The 21,235-nt window shown below is 51.1% G+C and overlaps 1 protein-coding gene across 11 annotated transcripts in view; it reads right to left on the reverse strand.

Annotated features, from left to right (window-relative positions):
• Positions 1–4,033: 4,033 nt before the first annotated feature.
• LOC121447913 (arginine-glutamic acid dipeptide repeats protein) overlaps positions 4,034–21,235 on the reverse strand; it is a 372,377-nt gene continuing 355,175 nt past the window's right edge. For 3 of the 11 annotated variants that reach the window (XM_041651205.1, XM_041651195.1, XM_041651206.1), the window contains 11 exons: positions 14,912–15,074; positions 14,021–14,113; positions 13,370–13,569; positions 12,128–12,304; positions 11,689–11,802; positions 10,142–11,496; positions 9,810–10,032; positions 8,435–9,158; positions 7,374–7,520; positions 6,700–6,904; positions 4,034–6,450 (listed from right to left, as the gene is read on the reverse strand). In XM_041651205.1, the coding sequence (XP_041507139.1) occupies positions 6,417–6,450; positions 6,700–6,904; positions 7,374–7,520; positions 8,435–9,158; positions 9,810–10,032; positions 10,142–11,496; positions 11,689–11,802; positions 12,128–12,304; positions 13,370–13,569; positions 14,021–14,113; positions 14,912–15,074 (3,435 nt within the window). In that variant the 3' untranslated portion in view covers positions 4,034–6,416. The remainder of the gene's footprint in view (positions 6,451–6,699; positions 6,905–7,373; positions 7,521–8,434; positions 9,159–9,809; positions 10,033–10,141; positions 11,497–11,688; positions 11,803–12,127; positions 12,305–13,369; positions 13,570–14,020; positions 14,114–14,911; positions 15,075–21,235) is intronic. The other 8 variants (XM_041651199.1, XM_041651198.1, XM_041651197.1 and 5 more) reach the window with 8 other exon arrangements.

The raw sequence follows: 21,235 nt of genomic DNA on the forward strand, positions 1-21,235 counted from the left end.
GGTAGCGAGTGTTATAGGCTGTGAGCAGGGCAGCAGTCTAGGGCTCGCTCTAGTGAGATGCCTTTGAGCATCCCCACAAAGAAAGGGGACAATCTCTGAATGAGAGTCTGCTTGACATGTCTGAGTGAGCACACACATCAACAACACGCCCAAGAAAATGAGACCCTTGGGGAGCATCAGGGACACAGCTGCCCATACCACCCTCCTGCCCGAGTGCCATGTCCCCTCCCTTCTCAGCCATTCATTACACAGAGGGATGCTGAAGGTCTCTGGGTGTTGGGACGACTACTACTACCACTGTTGGGAGCCAGGCTTACAGAAGGATAACATATGGGCCATGTCTCTGGGCTTCTAGCACCTCTTACTGACCAGGAGAGCTGTCTTCTCATGAGACCACCTTCTCTGACCACCTTCCACCACCCAGCACCCCAGCTTGCTCGAGGCTGCCCTAGAGATGTCCTGGGCAACTCTTTCTCCCATTCTGCTGATTAACTGGCTGTGTAGGAAGAGCTGGGAAAGGGCACTGTGGTTCCTAATGTTCTGAGCCTGGTGTGGGGCTATGTGGCCCCTAGTCCATCCATTCCCCGTCCCCCGCCCCCCAGTGCATGGTCTCTGACCACCATTGCCAGCCCTGAAGAGAATGTGAGCACCAACACGGAGCTCGTCAGCTTGCTCTGACCAGTTAGGACCAGTTGAGCAGAAACCCATGACCTCTGTGGTATTAAGTCACGTTCCCTTTGGCTCACAGTCAACTCCCTTGTTATAGTCATAACCTCTCATGTAACCCACAGATGCAACCAGGTGCTTGTCCTCAGTGATTCCAGGATGTAGCATTTTTCTGTGCCCTGCTCTCCTGTCATCTTCTGACTTCCCTCCAGCTATGTCCACAGACCCTGATACTCAGGCGACAGCAAGGAGTCCTTGCCTCCTGTCTAACCTGCCTCCAGGCTGCCTTTCAAGCCACTTCCTCCCATCCTGCCCCAGCCTCAAGGCTATAGACACTGACCCTGTGTTCGTAAGGAAAGCCCTATTCTCCTTTGCCCTTGGTCCACTCAGGGCTGTCCCCACGGCTAGTCCTCTAGAGCTGTCATTCCTCTAGAGTCCCACCTTCCTATACTTGGACTAGCGACTCCCTTTCTTCAAGTTCTGTCTTGGCAATGTTTGTGCTTGAAAAAGTGTGTTCATATCTGTGAATGTGTGTTTGCATACACGTGGAGGCCAGGGCTCAAGGCCTAGGCTAGTTAGCCAGAGTACTCCAGGAACCTCCTGTCCCTGCTTCCCCAGCACTGGGATTAAAAGTATCCCATCACAGCTGACTTTTTCTGTGGCACCAGGGATCTAATTCAGATCTTCGTGTTTTTGTGGCAGGCACCCTGAGTTACCTCTCCAGCCCCATTCTGTGCTCTGAACTACATTTGAGCCACAGTTCCAGGGGACTCCTTAGGATTAGGTTTCCCCCAGCACCATAGACCACCCAACTACACAAGAAGAGTTTAGGTTCCTCAAGAATGTGGTCCTGAATAGCTATCCTCTGCTCTGGGTTGTTTTTTTCCCAGAACTGCTCCAGTCTGGCAGAGAAATGACAAGGGAAGCTACAGCCAGCCGCTAGCTCGTCAAATCCCGGGTCCTCTTCCTGGAACTCTCCATATAAATGTAAACACATTGGTTTCTCACACAGGGTCCTGAAAGGTGGCTGTAGCTGCTCTGTGCCTGACCCAGACTGGAGCAGAGCCAGGCTCGCACTCCAGGCTGTTCCCAGCAGGGGGCAGTAGAACAACCACTGCACACTGAGCCTCAGAGCCCCACCCTTACATGGGGGTTGGCTTCCCAGGCTCCTCGCTGTTCCTCCAGGGATTCACTTTAGTGAGCTTGTCCATCCATAGCAGGAGAGGAAAAAGTTTCTACCCTCTACCCAGTGCCTTTAAGACGGGTCCCACATGAGCAAGGGCAGTGGTAATGCATGCTTTTAGTCACAACACTCGGGAGGCAGAGGAAGGTGGATTTCTTTGAGTTCAAGGCCAGCCTGGTCAACAAGAGCTAGTTCCAGGACAGGCTGCAAAGCTACACAGAGAAACTCTGTCTTCAAAAACAAAAATGAAAGCCGGGCGGTGGAGGCGCACGCCTTTAATCCCAGCACTCGGGAGGCAGAGGCAGGCGGATCTCTGTGAGTTCGAGACCAGCCTGGTCTACAAGAGCTAGTGCCAGGACAGGCTCCAAAACCACAGAGAAACCCTGTCTCGAAAAACCAAAAAAAAAAAAAACAAAAATGAAAAAACAAACAAACAAAAAAACCCAAACAACAAAAAGACACCGAGGCCACCAAAGGCAAAAATAAAGCCATCCTGTTCAAACTAGAAGCTACCCTCCTTCCTTTGTTCCTCTTAGAAACACACCATCCCAAGTGCCCATGAACCCTTTACCTGGTATTGAGGATGGATGCCTCGGTGCCGAGTAACTTTCTTTCCTATCTGCTTGCTCACCAAGGGATATTAGGGGTGTGGTCAGCTGGCACTTCCTATATTGTACTACAAGGCTTCATGGGAATAGAGGCAGATTCTCTCAAACATGCCAGAAGCCACAGTACCTGGGCTCCATAGGTTCTCTTTTGCTCAGAGCTACGTGCAAGGTTCAGATCCAGGCTTGAAGGGCTCCTTTCCCTCCTGTGAGCAGGTAAGGGTGTCTGAGGATGGAGGTCCTGGCACTGCGGTACCTTTTGGGCAGAACTGCTCAAGAGTTCTGGAAGTTACCCACAGCTCATTGGACCCCCAACATGAAGCCTCAGTACTGTGCAAACTGGTCTGTCATCATAGCACTCAGAGGTGCAGCCAGGTGACTACATTTGAGAGGGAGGGAAGGCAGGCAGGGTGGGGCACCCAGTTATGCTAATATGGGCTGAGGCTCAGGACCTCCCACCATATCACAGAGTCATTTGCTTAGCCCACTTGCAACAAGGGGAAGCTGGACCATGGCCAGGCTGAGGACTCATTTCTGGAGCAGAGGCTGGAGGTCATATGGGGGGCTGGTCACTAAAATCACTGCAAGTTCCATGCAGGCTGCTTCTAAAGAGAGGGTTTCATTTCTGACCAAATAGCATTCCACTGTCTACATATAAATATAACGCACGCACGTATACGTTCCCTAGTAAGTGACCACTGTGGCTATTGTGATGTCCTATGAACACAGGTGTTTGTGGATGCCTTTTTTTCTCCACTGCTTATACATCCAGTATTGGGGCAGTGAGGGTCACAGAGCAGTTCTGACACTTGTCTGATGCCTCCATTTCATAGGCCTACACTCAGTAAGAATTACAGCTTACAGCAGCTGCCACCTGGAGCCTAGCCACACACTGCTCTTTGCATCCCAGACTGGTCTACAAAGGAGTTCCAGGACAGCCAGGGTTAAACAGTGAAATGCTGTCTCAGGAAAAACAAACCAACAAGCCACAGCAGGAATTCACCAGGAACCCTGGACTTTGATGGGCACATCCACACTCAAGAGTTATCCAGCATGGAGGCTCTGGGGAAACCCCTACAGCAGCGGTTTCTCAAGCTCCGCAATGCTGCAACCCTTCAGTACAGTTCCTCATGTTGTGCTGACCCCACCACAGAAGCACTCCGCTATTCCTTCATAACTGTAACTTTGCTGCTGCTGTGTAGAGTGCTATAGATATCTAATGTCCAATTCCTGTGAAAGGTCACTTGACCCCCAAAAGGGTTGCAACAGGTTGAGAAGTGCTGCCCTACAGGGTCTAGGGCACCTTTAACCTGGACTGATTCTGGAGGATGGCTCTGACAGCCCTCAGCAGGCAGTGGACTCTCCCCTGTACCCTAGTGGTGGATGTGGGTGGCAATCTTGGTTTCAGAGAGCAAGGGTTTGCTAAGGCGGTTCTTCTTCCCAGGCAGCACAGACCTATGTTTCCAGAAACTGCCGTAGGAGGTTAGGTAGGGCCCAGCAGCAAGGCCCAGCAGACTTCCCCTGGCAGCACCCACCACACTCCAGAATGAGGCAATGCACTGGCCAACACACAGGGTTCTGTAGTGTAGCTTGGTTTTATTTATGTCCACAAATATTTCAAAAAAATTACAAAATACTCAAATGGAGAGAACACAGAAGTCACGATTTCCTGGGTGTCTACTGCTTACACTGTGTCATCTCATGGCAAACTACTCATATATACACTTAGCTCCGAGACCTAAAGAAATGCAGCGATCAGATGTCCGCTCGCTCCACTGCAGTGAGACGTGAAGCTCAGCCTTGACGACACTGAACAAGTACATACAGAACACAGAAAGCAAACCCAAATTTCAAATCAAAGAAGGGAAATCCAAAAGGAAGCCAAGCAGCTGGGCCTCAAAGATGCCATGAAGGTCCAGGGCCTCCGAACAAACCAGTCAGTCACGGAGGACACAGTCAGTGCTTCACCTTGGGACAGGGGAAAAACCCAAAACCAACAAAGAAACATTTTTGGACAGATTTCAAGTTCAGACTTCAAAGGACTTCACTCTTTCTCTTTGGAAAATGGGTACTAGAGAGGAGATAAAGGGTTAACTGAGTGGCAGACTCAGTTAAAAGGGGAGAAGGAGGTGGTGGCATGGGACAGAAAGGACCTGCCTGGCTAGAGCCCAAGAGGAAGTGGCCTTCCTCAGTCCAGAGGGCATGGCAGACCATCTGGAGAGCATGCCGCCACCCCAGAAGAAAACAAATGCCTTCATGCCAAGGTGGCCATAAGTTTGATAACAAAAGGTTAATTTGAGCTTGCCTCCATGAAGAACCAAAGTTAAGGCAGAATGGAATGAAAAAAAAAATAAGGTTAAAAAACAAAACCCTACAAACATTTTCAACAGACAAATAGATCCTAGCTGCCCCATGCATGAGGCCCTGCCACACCTGAGTCAGCAGAGCGAATGCCAGGTTAGCTAGGAGCCACTTCTCTCCACAGGGCCAGGATACACCTTGTGGCTGGCTGCTCCTAGATGCAATCACTTCATACCAGAGTAGAAATGGCCCTCAGGAGTCCAAGGGAGGGGTCAAACTGATATCCCACCCTTGGTTCTAGAGGGGGAGAAGAAGAGGGTTCCATCAGCAGTAGTCAGTCTGCCCAGAACTGTTCCCCAAGATCCTGTTGAAGAGGGCTGTCCCAGGGGGAACCTGTTTCAACAAGGACAACCATTCCTTTTCCACATGGTCTCCCAGGAGGATGCAGGTCACTTGCGCAGCTGCTTTACAGCCCACACCACAGGCCAGACCTGCGTCACATTTACCCCAGGAAGTCCCTCATTCTGAAGCAGCCTCTCTGTGGCAGGCATGGCTTGGCAACATGCACACCTGCAGATCTCTAACACCCCTTTGGCAAGCATATGTCCTGGGTCTCATGTGCTGTGTACTGCACCGTTTCTGGAACTTCCTAAACGGTTTACGATTTCATTCAAGAACAGTCAAGCATGTGCAGAATGTCCTCAGGAAACTTATCATCGGACACATACACGTAAACATGCGCGCTCTGTACCAGAGACAGGACGACAGGGAACACAAAGTCAACACTAAACTCCTAGGAATAAGGAAGGAGGCTCGCTCAAACACGCCTGCCACTGTACATGCGAGGGACAGACAGAAGTGAAATCAAAGCAGCAAAATAAAGAGCCTGTAACATTGTCCCTGCCAACCCCTGGATGCTCACTGCTATGACCAAACCTAGTCCCAAGCTCCTGCCTGCTTGAAACTAGAAACGCCCATCTGTTCCCTTTAATTAAAGGGATAATTAATTATATATAACTTTTTATTAAAAAATCAACTCTGTATTCTGTCAATAGCTGGTAGGAATTCACACTTTGTGACATGGCTGGAAAAAATAGATCAGAATAGTCGTCTGTGGAAGGAAAAGAGACTTCTAAAACCATTTATTTACAGATGTAAGAAGTCATGCTGCAGAACTGTCTCAAATTATGAAGATTCCCTACAATGTATTAAAATAAAAGATTTTTTTAAAAATTATAGCTCTTGGATTTCAAACTCATATGCCGCCTCTCTGCAAACCTCGTGGGTTCTAGAGCCCACGTGCCTCAGTGTCTGCTTGCACAGTGAAGGGTGTGAACGGACTCTAGCACCTACTGAGAAATCAAGGAAAAGAACTAAAGCCAAACCCCAAGATCGCAGGTACGTTTCCCAGGTGTCAGTTCAGCCCAGGACACACCAAGTTTCTGGGGGACTGTCATGCAGGGAGACCCAAATTGGTCTCAGGAAATCCTCTCAACAAACAAACACTATTATGCAGATGTGGTTTTAGTTGTGGGTTTAAATATATAGAGAAATCTTTAGACGATATTCCTCTTTGCTCTTGCAGCTCCTACTGGATGTAAAGTCCTGTTTCTTCCCCCTAGAACTGGGGTTTTCACAGCCAGCATTAACAAATAAATAACTTATAACTGCTTGTCACCTTCTTTCTTCAGTCGACTGGTGGGAAAAGGGGGAGAAAACAAGAGAATGGGCATCAGGGTGTGCTAGGTGACAGGGAAATGGTATCCCACAGGCTACAGGCACAGGCTGGCCAATCTATTTGCTTATGGGTTCCACCCCAGCCTCTCATCCAACCAAGTCATGCTTGCATGCATCCCTCCCTCTCAGAACCAAAGAGGATGGCCCGGGGTACTTGCCATAATGGGGCAGGGCGGGTGTGTGTGTTTAGGTTCTCTTTAATCTCACCTGTAATAATCTTCCTGACTTGGCAGGTGACCGCCATGCATGTGTGGATGTCCATGTAGCCACTGCTGCTCCATGGCCAGTCTCTGGAGCTCGGCTGACTGGGCATGCATGGCCTGAAGCTGGTGGGCTGCTGACATGGGGGGTGGGATAGCCCCAGGCAGGTCTCGGGGATAGGGGGTGCCTGCCAAGCACAAAACACGCTCTGCTACAAAAACAAGTCAAGGGAGTAGTCACAACCAGAGCAACCAAGACAGAGACCAGAAGGGAGGTCAGAGAGCCTGCTGTGCAGTACACTCACCTAGCTGAGGAAGTGGGGCCAGCCCTTCCCAGGCTCTACAGAGAGAGCACCACCAGGGGCAGGGCAAGATCAGCAGAGTCCCCAGGCAGGAAGGAGGCCCATCTCAGAGGCCCCTGGGTCTCACGCCAGACCTTGCCTGCAGGCTTCTCCCCAGACCTCAGCCCTAGTCAGGTGTCTACTGTCCTCTGCAGCCCAGGTAGTCCTGGCTCCTGTTGGGCTGTTTTGCAGAACATTTATGGCCTTTCTCCTTCAAATCCTCCAGTAGTCCACCTGCCTGGTCCCCACCCATGAGCAGTTGATGAAATGCAGGAGTGCTATCTGACTCAGCCCCAGCTCCCACTTGGAAGTCCATGTCCTTCCTCTAGTGAATTCTTACCAAAAACTGGGTGGCGCAGCATCTCGTGCTCATGGGGGGGCTGTCCAAGTAGAGGGTTAGGGAGGGTGCCAGGAGGGTAGGGAAAGCGAGCCAAGTGAGGGCCAGCAGTCAGGGGGTCAACCAGTGGGTGAACTGGGCCTGCTGAACCTGAAGAAAAAAAAAAAAAGGACACAAGTCCAAATGTAGCTGGAGCATGGCTCTGGTATCCTTGCTGCATGACCCATGGTGACTTCTTTATCACCCAAGCTGGCTCTCAATCAACAGGGCGGGAAGCATCACCTGGCTGCCACGAATCCCAACCAGCCCCACTGGGGAGAAGAGGCAGAGAGAAGCACAGAGCTCAGCGCTGACTGTACACCTGAAGCCACTCAGCACGGCAGCTCGCTCTGTGCCTCTCTGTACAGTTCAGGCCAACAACGCCTTCTTCCCTCAGCTCACAGCAAACACATTCTCTCCCTTCTACAGAATGGTCCACAAATCAACCCCATGTGGTCACCCTGGGTACCTGCTGAGGTAGCACTCTACGTTAGGCCCTCCAGGCTTACAGTGGCCTACTCTCTCTCCTTGGGGGCCTACTGCAGTAGCCCTCAGAACTCACTGCCTCCCCAGGAACACAGCCAGTCTCCCTTATAACCATGCCAGTGAGGCTTTGAAGGAAGTGGTACCCAGAGCCTGCCTCTGCCCCAACCCAGTCTTTCTACAGATGCCAGGAAAGTGGACCTTAAGGAACTCTGTTCCCAAAGGACAGAACTGCACTTTGCCTGGTCATCAAAGCCAGCAGATACTCTGTCTTCCTCTGCTCTCATGAGCAGGGATACATTTCCTTGGGCAGCCCAGCACCTATACCCACACCTTGCTTGGCTCTAACGTCCACAAGAGCCCTGATCTGCTGTCCCTCACCCAGGGCACAGGGCCAGGCTTTCCCCAGACATTTCTCTTCTGCAGGAGACCCAGGTCAGCAGCTTCCTGAGACTCACTGATCAGGAAAGCCCACCAACTGTGAGTCTTAGGTGGAAGCTGCCTACCCTGCCTCGCTCCTGGCTCCTGAATTGGGTACATACCTTGGTGGAGAGGATCCTGCTGGTGGAGGTGGAGGTGGGAGTGGATGTGTGAATGCTGGTGATGGTGTGGAGTTACATTAAACATCTGCAGTCGTGCGAGGGGGTCGCTGGTAAGAGATGCCATGCGCTCGGCATGGATGCGCTCAGCTGCCAGTCTGTCTGGGTAGCTCATCTCAGGTCGCAGCTGAGGACCTGCCAGTGCCAGTCTCTCCCGCTCCAAAGGGTTCAAGCCCGGGTGGAAAGAGGCAAAGGGGTGGGGGCCAGCTGCAGGAGGGATGGTGAGGGCGCTGTGCCGGGCAAAATGCTCCATGGGGTTGGTGGCTGGGTGCAGGGGGTCCAGCTCTGGTGGCTTCACCTCAAAGCCTGGCTTCATCCTCTCCCGCAATTCCCGCTCCCGGATCTCCCGCTCCCGGATCTCCCGCTCTCGGAGCTCCCGCTCCCGGATGGTGGGGTCAACATTGTAGAGGCCAGGCATGTGGTAGGCCAGCAGGGGGTCAGTGGGATTAAGGGGCATGTAGAAGGGGTGGTTGCGGTTGGTGGGAGACATGACATGGGGCCGAGCGTATTCACTCAGTGTCCGGAGGGCTGGTGTGTCAGGCCCGATGTATGGGGGCACAGCGGCAATTGTGGTTGGTGGTGGCTCGAAGGAGGGTCGCATGTGACCAGGACCACTGAGCTGAGGGTCACTAAGACGGCCTTCATGTGCTGAGCTGGATGCCTTCTGCTGAAGAAAAGAGAGTATGAGGAAGGGTGCCAGGGTATGGGTATGAGGAGCTGGTGCCAAGCCACATGGGGTCTAAAACTGGTGCTCACCAAAGAGGTAGGCCCTTGTTCTGTTCCAGCGTCGGAACAATTTAGCTCCTTCACCCCAACACAGAAACAGAGGACCTTTGCCAGGTCTAGGCACCAGGACAGTCTAGACAGATCTGTGCCTGCCTGCAGTCCCCCTGTACCTCAGTGTTTCTGTGCAACAGGGAGCCCGGCAGCCAGAAAACCTACCATGAAGTCTGACATGCCACTTCTGGATTTGGCGTCCCCACCCCTCCTGACTGAGCAGGCACCAAGTACCCCAGCTCACATGGGGGCTTCAAAGCAGGGTGCACCTGCATAGCCTCTCGATGCCACACTTAGGTTTCCTTCCAAGTCACCCCCTCCTGTCTCTCTGACACCTTGGGATTACGGAGGAGGCACTAATCTATAGGCTGCAGGGAAAGGACAGGCCCATCAATCAAGTCAGACTCATGACTGCCACACAATGGATGGCTTACAGCCTTCAGAAAGTCTGGGCATGGGTGTCACTAGCACTAGAAAACACACCAGTCTATGATAGATTTCGGCCATCAAGCCCTGCATATCAGGTCCCTTCAGGACTCACAGCAGCGCGTTCTGCCTCCCGTTCCCGCTCTCTCTCCCGCTCTCGCTCTTTCTCCTTCTCTTTCTCCCGCTCCCGTTCCTCTCGAGCCTTCTGTTCGGCCTCACGCTTGGCCTTCTCAATGGCCTCCTCTCTCTTCTTGGCTAGTTTGGATCCAGCCAGAGGCATGAAGTACAGGTCTGTCCGTGCACATGAGTTGTAGCCCCGGTCCAGATGTTTGTAGAACCTAGAGAGGTAGCAGCTCTGGCTGGGGCTTCTGCTGAGGGCCACACCCTTCCTCACCTCCACCAAATCCACCCACACCTAGTCAGACCCCCATTCCTCCAAACCAGTACCTGGCGGACTGGCTAGCATGGCTGGGGGTGTCCACTATGGTGGGCTCAGGGGATGGGCTCCTGGGGGGTGGAGGAGGGCTCTCTGGCTCCTCTGCTTCATCCAGAGCCTCCTCTTTGATCTGCACAGCAGGGAGTGGGCAAGATGGAGCCCCTGGAACACTGCCTCCAGAAGAAACAGCAGCAGAGCAGGGTGGTTGTGATGAGGTGCTGGGCCCCGCAGGTGGGGTGGAGGTGGAGGTGGAGGGGCAGGAGGGTGGGGTGATGGGAGGAGGGCCTCCAGGTACAAAAGGGTGCTGGGGGAATGGGGATTGGGAGGGCACCTGGTGGAGGCCAGTGGGGGGATGGGAGGAAGCTGGGGGTGGAAGACTCTGGCTCTGGGTCAGCCCAGGGGGTTGGGCAGGGGAGGAGGGCAAGGGCTGGCTCTGTGGCATGAGCTGTAAGGGTGGAGGGTGGGCTGAGGGAGGGTGGTGTGTGGACAGGGAGCTGAGGGGCTTCAGGGCTGGAGGCGGTGGCAGATTCGCATTCATAGAGAAGGGTGAGGGCCCTGAGAGGTGAGGTGGATGCTTGTGGGCCTGTGGTGCTGGAAGTTGGGGAATCGGTGTGGTAGGTGGGGGTTTGATATGAGGCATGGCTAAAGGTGCAGGAGGCAGGGGCTGTTCCCTTGGGGGCTGTTGGGGCTGCAGTGCTGACTGGGAGGCTGGAAGCTGTATAGTGGTGTGAGGATGAGCTGCTGGGGAGGTGCCCAGAGGGCCCTGGCCTTGGGAGGCCTGGGGAGGAAGTCCAAAGGGCTGAGGAGGCCCTGGGTGTTGTAGCAGGGGTCCAGCCTGTAGGCTGTGAGGACCAGGTGGGCCCTGACCATGCAAGGAGGGCTGGGTGTGAGGCTGTGCAGAGTTCTGGCTAGGGGGTGCAGTTAGAGGCTGCAGTGGAGGATGGGGTGAGGGCAGCCGAGGTGGGTGCAGGGTGGGTGCCTGCTGGATGTGGGTGTGGGCTGCAGGTGCTACTGCAGATTGAGGCTGGTTAGGGGGCTGTGAGGTGGCAGGGGAGCCCTGTGGAGGGACTGCAGTGGCAGAGGGCGGGGGCCCTGGGGTGGGAAGTTGGGGTGCTCCTGGAGGGGCGGAGGGACCCGAAGAAGCCCCACTGGGAGCCTGCAGGGTGGGGGGCTGGGCCTGCAGTGTCTGCTGCTGTGCCGACGAGTCCGAGTCACTCTCATTGTCCTGAGGACTGGGGATACTGGGGGACGTGCTGCGGTTGTCCTGGTCGATGTCTTTCGGGTCACTGCTGCCCTCATCGTTGACACTGCGACTGTCTGAACTCTCCCCCTCGCCTTCAGAGGGAGAGTTGGGGCGGCTGATCTCCTAAAGCCAGAGAAGCAAGAGATGGAAGCACTGGGAAGCAGAGCTCAGCTCCACACTGCTAGTATGGATCACAACCACGGTCTACGCAGAGGCAGCAGGGGATTCAGCTCTTGCCTGGGAGTCAGGCACTGCCTTCCCCGGGAGGACCTGAGTCTGTGTGGGGGCTGAGGGTGGTGATGTCAGGAGCCTCACCTGGGTCTTTGTCTTTTTGGAGGTGGCCCTATCAGGCTCCTCTGTGTCGGAGGCCACCTTCTCCCGCTGGCGCTTGGTGCTCTTCAGAGGGGACGCAGCCTCTCCCTTTACCTTCTGCAGTGGAAGCAGAGAAGTGACGTTTGTGGACATGTTTCCTCATTCTGAGCCCCATCTCCAGAAGTGAGAATGTTCTCCAAAGGGCCAACGAGGACCCAGAGGAGCAGCTATCTAGGGACAAGGATCCTTGGTGTTAGGAACCCTTCTAGCCACTCCATTTTGTGTTTCTGAGGCCTTGGCCAACTTATGGCAGAGGTACCTCCATTTTTCCCATCTTTCTAGGCCCTAGGCCTCCATCTGCAGCTCCTAGGCCAGGGTGATGTCACTGTTCAGATGGGAGGGAGGGACCAGGAGGCTCCCACTGTCCCCCTCAGTCCCTGACCTTGGCTGACTTCTTCACCGTCTCTGCTTTGCTGTCATTGCTGGAGGTGCTAGCAGCGCTGGGGGAATTCCGGCCACTGGATCGAATATCTTCATTGATGGGGGAGGCACGACCATCAGGACTGGCAGGCTGCTTCTTCCGACCACTGCGTAGTGTAGACATCTGCCCCTCCAAAACCAAAGGATGGAGAGAATGGATCCCTAGGCCCAACTGCCCACCCAAGTCTAGTCATAGGCAAAGTAGGATAAACAGTGTGTTTACAAATCCACTCAAACCCAGACACACATCCTGGGGGGCTATCTTGGAAATGCACAGGGCTCTGAGAGGTAAGGAGTCAGCTGACTGTTTATTTTAATGCTCCTCACCCTTTCTCAGGTTAACTGTCCACACTCAACAAACCACAGTGCAGAACATTTGTGGAGTTAACGGAAAAGGACAGGAAGTCACCCAGGAGACAAGGCTGCTAAATACTGCAGTTTGATACCCGCAGCTGAATACCTGCAGCTCCCTTCTGTAAAGCTACAAGGCTCAGCTGAGGTCAGGAAACAGGGGAGTGGGCCGTCCTATCCACCTGCCAGAAAGGTCCTCAGAGGTCAGTGTCAGAGAGAAAGATCCCTTTCACAGTCCCACGCCTCAAACACCCCAGACACATTTCCAATAAATGTTAAACAAAGCTGTGGCTGTTGCTGTACTACTTATTTAGTTTTCTTTTAAAGATTTATTTATTTTATGTGTACTGGTGTTTTGCCTGCTGTATGTCTGTTTGAGGGTGTCAGGTCTTGGAATTATAGACAGTTGTGAGCTGCCATGTGGGTGCTGGGAACTGAACTTATCTGAAATGCTGAGCCATCTCTCCATCCCCTGCTGCATTTTTTTTTTAAGACAAAGACTCACTATAGCTAGGATGGCCTTGAATTTATGGCAATCGTTCTGCCACAGCTTCTCATATGCTACGATTATAGACACAAGGCACAAGTGGGTGAATCTTCACTAAAGTACTGAAATAAAAACAATCTGCAAAGATATATGCCCACTGGAGGCACTTGGCCCGCATGCCAGAGTGTTCTGAGGGACTTGGGGAACTGGCACTGGGCTGCAAACCAAGACCAATGAGCTCTCCCTAACACTAAGCTCCATGGCCCCAGGGAGGGCAGTACCAGCAGGAGTGTGCTTCTGCCTAAAACCAATTCTCACTTGAGTCCCTGGTGGGCTCAAGCCCCCATGACCAGGTCCCCAGCTCACCGAGCCCCGACTCCGCCGCGTCCTCATGCTATGCTTCCCACTGAGCCCATCGTCCTCCTCCTTGACAGGTTTGAACATGAAGGGCGGGGGGTCCACGGGCTTCTCGATGGGTGGCAGCTCACCGTACTTCTTGAAGTGGATGCGGCAGTCAGTGCAGAGCAGGATGTTCTCCCGGCCCCCGTGGTGCCAGTCTTTGGAGGCTACATGAGGAGAGGTGGGCAACCTTTGAAACCACCTGTCTCTGAGGATATCTGAGCAGATGGGCCCTTCTGTCGGCTCCATCTGACCCTGATTCATGAGAGCCACAGAGCATGAGCTTCCTATGAGTTCCCTATACAACCCAAAGCTGGTGAGGGTTTCCACTGTCCGGTCCCCTGTAGCCACCCCTTGAAGATGGCAGCCACTTCCCAGGAACAGCAGAGTCCCTCCCTCACCTTGTATGAGACCTTCCTACCCAATAAATCAGTACAGTTCTGACTGCTCAACAGGGAAGCAAAGTCAGAAAAAAGGATCAAGTTTCTCAAGCACAACCCATGTGTCAAATCAATCACTGGCCCTGACTTCTTTGCCATCCAGCACATGAAATAGAGCCCAGGCCTGCCCCGGAATAAACACTTGCCCCCTGCACTGAGGGTACCCAAGGTCACTTACTGGTGGTGAAGCAGTGACGGCAGGCGTACCCCTTCAGCTCCTGCTCGCTGTCTTCACTGTCAAAGTCATCCTCACTAGCTGAACTCAGGTCCACTGCACAAGGTGGTAAAGTGGAGACAAAACAGACACCATCATGTTCAGCTGAGAATGGGGCACCAGTAAAATAACTCCACAGACTGGGGTGGGCATCAGCCACAAAGGCTCATTTTGAATTCCCCAGCATTATTCAGCACAGCAAAGAGATTGCATGTACAAGGGGTAGTACTATCAAGGTCCTGCCTTGCCAGATTTTTGGGGGCTGATGTTATACCTGAATCCTGTGGTGGTCAGCACAGGTGCTCCTACTGGTGAATCTAAAATGGTAGCAGTATACTCACAATGCCTTCCTAGTGCATCTGAGCAGCCTGGAATTCTGTCTATTGAACCAACATGGCTTCTGGCCCTCACCAAGTATAATACAGAATCCTGGTACCCTTAGGCCAGTTTTCTGGACTAGGAAAGAACTGCTAAGCACTACTGCTCTGTTCTAGTTCATAGGGACCAAGACAGTAGGGCCCACAGGATTCACCTGTCCTTGGGGTGAATGTCACACTTGGCCTGGGAAGAGGATCTGAGTAAAGCAGACAAAAGAAGAAAGTGGAACCCTAGGTCAAGCTTAAATTTTGTAAAACATAAAAGAACAGTAAATTTATTAGAAATACTTAAATGTACACATAATTTCTAACTATTCTATAACTGTCAGCACTACTGTACACGTTGTACACAATAATGCACAAAGCATACCATATTGATCCCTGGCTCACCAGCTCCACAGCTTCAGAGCTGAACGTACATATGCCTACATGTGAGCAGTCTCTTACTACTCTCTGCAGCATAAAGATACCCACTTACAGAATTCACTGGAAGGAGGTCTGGAGGGTGTGTTGACAGGGGTGGAGGCCGTGCGAGTCTTAATTCTTCTGAACACTGCCTGCCTGCGGTGCCGGCGGTGGGCACGGGAGCTGGCTGCCTCTGGTGTTTTTTTCCAGTAGTAATAGAAGGTAATCAGTTCCCCCTGTGAGAGAGAAGAATAGCCGTGAGTGTACACACACACAACCACTCCATCATCACATCCTCCTGTGCCTGGCGCTGAGAGCAGGGTGGCAGCAATGCTCCGTGAGTGAAGCTTCAGGCTCCCATCCTGCAACCCAGCAGAGTGTGACCTCCACAAACCAAGAAACAAGTCCACACAAGAGACAAGGAAATAAGGCTCCCACTTATTTAGGGAGCTATAGCTATGAGTGTGAAAGCTGAGTGTGATATGTGCACATGGAAGCATCTTCAGAGATGGTCACCAAATAGAGAACACAGGTGAGCTGGAAGGATCAAGGGCCAGGAGACAAACTGCTTTCTCCACCTTCTTTGACCCTTTCAATGGTCAAACTAGCAGGAAATCCTGAAGAACAGGACTGGGGCTAGCAAAATTTTGAAGACAGAGGGACTGACACCTGTCACATGCGGAGCCTTCCTGAAAAAAACGCAACTTAAGAAAACTGTGGCAGTCCTGCCCTGAGGGATTCCCCTGCTACCTGTCTCCCACACAGAGAGTGCTTATACCTTGCTGGGGCTTACTAAAAACCAACTTCAAAAAATAAATTTTAAAATGTATTAAATATACAGAATAATGGGTTTATGGACATTTTTACAAAAGGCTGATTTCTTAGAAAGAGCGCAAAAGAGTCTCTGCCTCAGTCTTAAAAGAACAGTATCAACAAAACATTGAACCTGCACTTCAGGAGCAGCTGCTGAGCTGGTCCCGGAGCCATCTTCGTCCCTCCCTCTAATGCCTGCTGTTTCATGAATGAGGTGACCAGGAGAGGAGGTGGCAAAGAAGTTTCCTTGGGAGCTAGGTTCTAAGGGCTGGGAGGATAAGTAGGCAAAACCAAAAGGGTGTCTGGAGACCTTGTACAAACTCTTCTGACTGACAGGACCATTCAGAATGGGCTCTACCCCAACCCCAGTGGTCCTGAGTATCAGAAGCATCGAGCAGGTTTTAGACAAGGAAACAGCTCCTCAAAGGCAGCTGATATACATGTGCTGGGAACTTAGTGGGCTGGAACTTGCCAGGGAGGAATCTGCCTGCCTCTGCCCCCAGCACAGGGATCACAAGCATGCACCACCATGCCACCTTTTTCATGTGACATCTGGGAAGCAGATTCAGTTGTTTATGTTTACACAGCAAGTACCTCACTGACTAAGCCATCTCTCCAGTTGCCAGTCCTTGGGTTTTTGAGACAGGGTCCCACTTTATAGCCTAGGCTGACCCTGAACTCATAATCCTCTTGCTTCCATCCCCAGAGTTAAATGGTTACAGGAGTGGGCTGCCATGCCTACCATCAGATCCTTAATGGAGGTGTACAGAGCAGGAACTGACTGACCTGTCCATCTCATGGAGCTGTGGATGTGCTTCAACCTTTCTAACCATTCAGTACTTAGCAAAATACCAGTCCTCACCAACGCTCCACAAATGAAGCACTATCCCAGGTTGCAGAACAGGCAGGGAGCGTTCAGCAAGGCCCAGAACACTTATGCCTGAATATGTGTACACCCCGGATCAGCTGAGTTCTACCTGGTGCTAGATGATCAGTAAGGGAAAAATGGGGAGATTACCACTGGGGGTTCTATTTCTCTAGCATGTGTTGTGGTACAAATGGCAGCTGGTCCAGTGGTGGCACATCCTGAGCCCGAGAGCCCCAAATATGACCCTCTTTCTGCTACTTTGCTTCCCACTTTCATGGTTGGGGAATACATTTTCCCACACCAATCCTGTGTGGGACCAGACTCTGCCTATTGAAAGCTGACCTGCCTTAGTTTTCCTATTGGTCCAACCACCTTCAAGCACTCTGTCAGAGTGGCATGCTTCATCAGTGCAAGTGGGCAACTTTGTCCAATAAACCAGAGTCTTTTCTGAAACTGGAAAGAAGCAAAAACCAGGGCAGGTCCTTCCCAACCTCTTCCCTCAACCTCTATAAACAGCGTTTGTCTGAGCCTGGCATTGTCGCACACAGTAACAATTGAGCACTCCTACTAACACTTTTTTTCCTTTAAAGTAAAGGCAGAATTTTATTTCTGTGCAGCTTTAGCTAGGCTGGAACTCACAGATATCTACCTACTTCTGCCTCCCAAGTGCTGGGATTAAAGAGGTGTACCACCATGTCAAGCCCCACCCTACTTCTTAAACACAGATGCTCAGAAGAGTCTGGGATGGTTCTGAAAGACAGCACAACATGCAGTAGAAAAAGAAAAAATCAGAGATCAGCGTGGCTAAGAAACTGGCCCAGTGCCAGATAGCAAATGGAAAAAGCAGCCCCAGAGGTAAGTCTGAGTCATTGCACCTGACTCCTGCACTGTGTTCTCTAAACAACTGAGATACCCAAGGTAAGTGTGATGATTCAGGCAATACCAAGTTTTGTCAACAAGTAACAGCTGTGACAAAAAAAAACTACATACCCAGAGCAGACTAAACACAGGCACCGTGGGTCAAGATGAACTGCACCTGGGCCAGGTAGAAACCACGGCTGAGAAAATGAAAGAATGTAAATTTCAAATGCAGAAACCTTGATGGCTGGGACCTGCATGCACTGCTGGTGGGAATATAAGGCAGTCAAAACCACTTCGTAAAAAGTTTGCCAGTTTCTACCAGGTTAAACAAGTACCACAGGATCTAGAATTCTATGCCTGGCTTGTCTATCCAACAGGACAAAAATGTGTTCAAACAAAGGCTCTGAACAATTTTTAGTTATCGATGTGTATGTTGTCTTGGTGTGAGAATGCCTATGAAGGCCAGAAGAGAGAGTAGAGTTCCCTGGAGCTGGAGTTTCAGGTGGTATGTTGGTGCTGGGGACAAACTCAGTCCTCTGGAAGAGTAATAATACCTGCTCTTAATTACTGAGTCAGTTCTCTGATCCCACACAACCCAAACATTTTTTCTTAATAGCCCCAAACAAGAAAAAAGAAGCATGCTTAGCCATGGGAAGTATGATTAAGTTATAAGTATCCACTGGGATGTTATTTGACAATAAAAAAAGGAACCAGCAGCTTATATAATAAGAGATAAATTTCAAAAAACCCTGTTAAATGAAAGTCATAAGGAGAGCATGAGTTCATGATAGACCGAGAGGATCTATTACAGCAAGAAAGGCAATTCAGTGGCTGCCCAGAGCTGTAAGGTGGGTGAGAAGAGCGTTGGCAAAGGACCCAACCAAGTGACTACCTACTCAGGAGGAAAACACCAATGCCTATACACAGATGGCATTATTCACACAGATGTATACAGTTGTCAAAACTCAACTGACTGCATACTTAGAGTGTGGGCGCGTTTGTGTACACACACAGTGTAGCACATGTCAACTATATGTCAATAAAATTGACAAAACAATAATAAATCCAGGCCAGGTTTTATTAGCTGCCTCTCAGACTGCAATGGCCACTGAGGGATTAAACATGGAGGATTAGAAACAGCATACTGCTGCCTGCATGGGTGGCTAGGTCTTGAGTACAAACAAAAGAACATGTTGGGCAAAGCTTTGGTTCTACAAATAGAGTGAAGCAGCTCACGGCCTCACCAGGAACGAAGTCAATTGCACTTTAATCAAACATGCATGGTGTGCAGCAAAGACCCGCTGCACATCAATTCAGGGAACAAAAGCTGCTGCAGAAATCAATAGCTCACTGAAACATTAACAGAGGCAATCATTGATCAAAAGGCAGCTCCACAAAGGCAGCCTTGCAAATTAGCTCCTGTTTTTGCTTGCAAGCAAACCCTGAGGTCTAAATGTTGACACGAATGGCTTATAATGATCATTTGTTCCCGATGCTCTCACCTCATCTCACAATAAGGTCTCACAGCTAACCCATGTGACATCAGGTGCTGTAGCTACACACACCACGAGGCGCTAAACCAACTCAGAACGTGGGCAAAAAAAAAAAAAAAAAAAAAAAAAAAAAAAAAAAAAAAAAAAGAACAAAGCCACCTCCAAGCGTCAGTCCCAGACCTTAGTTTAGTTAGCTCTTGCCCAGTGCTGGTCTGGGTTAGCATTAGTTCTCTCCTTCCAATTCCTCCAACCCCCACCACCCTTTTCGCAGAGAGCTGAGTCACAGGCAGCAGGGGCTCAATCCAGCAGAGACTTTCTAGGATATTCATACAACAGGTTGGGAGTGTGTGTGTGTGGGGGGGGGGGGGGGTACTGTTGGGTTCAGCAGCTATTGGCTGAAGGAGCGGAAGGAGCTCCCGCAACAGGGTTCCAGTGACATTTCTGCAAAAATACAAGGGGAAGAAAATGCCATACAGAGAACATGAGCAGAGCAAAAAAGAAAGGGGCTGCCTAGGGAAGCCCTTCCTCATAAGTGGTTGAGAACCTTCAAGAGTCAGCAAAAGCTAACTAAGGGCAAAAACTGAGGCAAACCGCTCCTGGGCTGCCTACCTCATCCTTGCCACTTGACTTCAGCCCTTTTGGGCTGGGCTGTGAGTCTATCAAATTCACTCACATAAACATAGAATGTCAGGGCTCCCAGAGCTCCCTGTGCAGTCTGGCCACAGGGAGAGGGGCTGGAGCTGCTCCCATCTTGGAGCTGGCCTAAACTCATTTCTGGCACAAGTTCTGCGGCTGTGGCAAAACAGCAGGTGGAGTGTCCCGTCTTCCCATAGGCATGTCCCTAGCAGGCAAACAAGCTGACGGTGGAAGCTGGCTCCCTGTGGCCAGCACTGCTCTGCTTACCTCCTTGTCTTAGAGCAGGTCTGTCTACCCACTGCAGCACTTACTACTTCAGCCCCTGCAAAGCTGAGATCTGTAACTTGTCCTATTCAATTTAAAGGTGATTCTTGTTGAAAGTAAGATGAGCTGTCTGTCGTCTTTGTCCTGAGGCCCAGGGAAATGAGTCAGAACAGAATGCTGAGGAGGTGGGACACTGGGGGCATCTAAAACACCAAAGCCTACCCCTCCCTTAGGAAAGATCTCTCTATGTAGCCCCAGCTGCCCTCAAACTCAAGAGATCCTCCTGCCTCAGCCCACCAACTGTTGGGATTTAAGGTGTGTAAAACCAGGCCTGGCCTCCATGGTTCTTAAGAAGGACACTCCTCTCCTCCCCTCATAGGCACAGGGATCTGGAAAGAGATCCTTGTCCCCTAGCCTTGTCCTTGTCCTTTTCTTATGCCTTAGCTTGGCACAACTTCCCAGACAGGACTCTCTGGGAGGCTGATGTGGAGGCAGGAAAAGGTAAGCCAATTATTATTTTTTATTCTTCCAATTTCTCTTTCTCATCAAATCTTCCCTCCCTTGTTAGTCTCTCTCCCCTCTCCCACCTAACCCTTTTTACTTCCCAACAGAGGTATGAGCCACTGCTCAGCCAAACCAATTTTTTTGCTCCACATTAAAAGCCTACAGGTATAAGCAAAATTGGGCAGTTTTAAAAGAAAATTTTAACATTATTATTAGCATACTACCCAGAGAGGTGTGGGAGACTGGAGAGAGCGCTCAGTGGTTTAGGACTGACTGCTCTTCGAGAAGACCAGGACTCAACTCCCAAATGACTGTAATTCTAGTCTCAGGGGACCCAACACCTTCTTCTGGACTCCTAAGGTACCAGACATGCACATGGTACAATACATCATACATATAAAATAAATTAACTAAAAAAAAGTTGGAGCAGCTGGCCATAGTGGCAAATGCTTTTAATCCCAGCAGGTGAATCTTGGTGTATTCAAGGCCAACTTGGTCTAAAAAGCAAGTTCCAAGACGGCCAGGGCTGTTACATAGAGAAACCCTGTCCAAACAACAGACAACAAATAAGTAAACAAAAAGACGGAGCCTTATAGATGCCAGCCACTATTGTAGTAATTAGGGGCGGCGGGGCTGCGTCCCCGGCACCCCGGCCGCCTGCTCGGCTAGCTTATGCCCCGAAATAATTACACAGACACTGTATTCATTTAATCACTGCTTGGCCCTTCTGCCCTAGCCCTTACTGGCTAATTCTGATATCCCGATCAACCCATCTCTAATAATCGGTGATCGGGATGTGAGAATTAGCCTGTAAGTGCTAGAGCTAAAGGGCCAAGCAGTGCTTAAAAGAATACAGTGTCTGTGTAATTATTTTGGGGCATAAGCTAGCCGAGCAGGTGTCCGGGGTGCTGGGAATGCAGCCCCGCCGCCCCAATTACTACAATTGGCGCCCAGACGT

The sequence above is a fragment of the Microtus oregoni genome, unplaced genomic scaffold (genome assembly GCF_018167655.1).
Source record: "Microtus oregoni isolate MIOR12 unplaced genomic scaffold, Mior012 000005F_ref0000423, whole genome shotgun sequence".
Classification (NCBI taxonomy): domain Eukaryota; kingdom Metazoa; phylum Chordata; class Mammalia; order Rodentia; family Cricetidae; genus Microtus; species Microtus oregoni.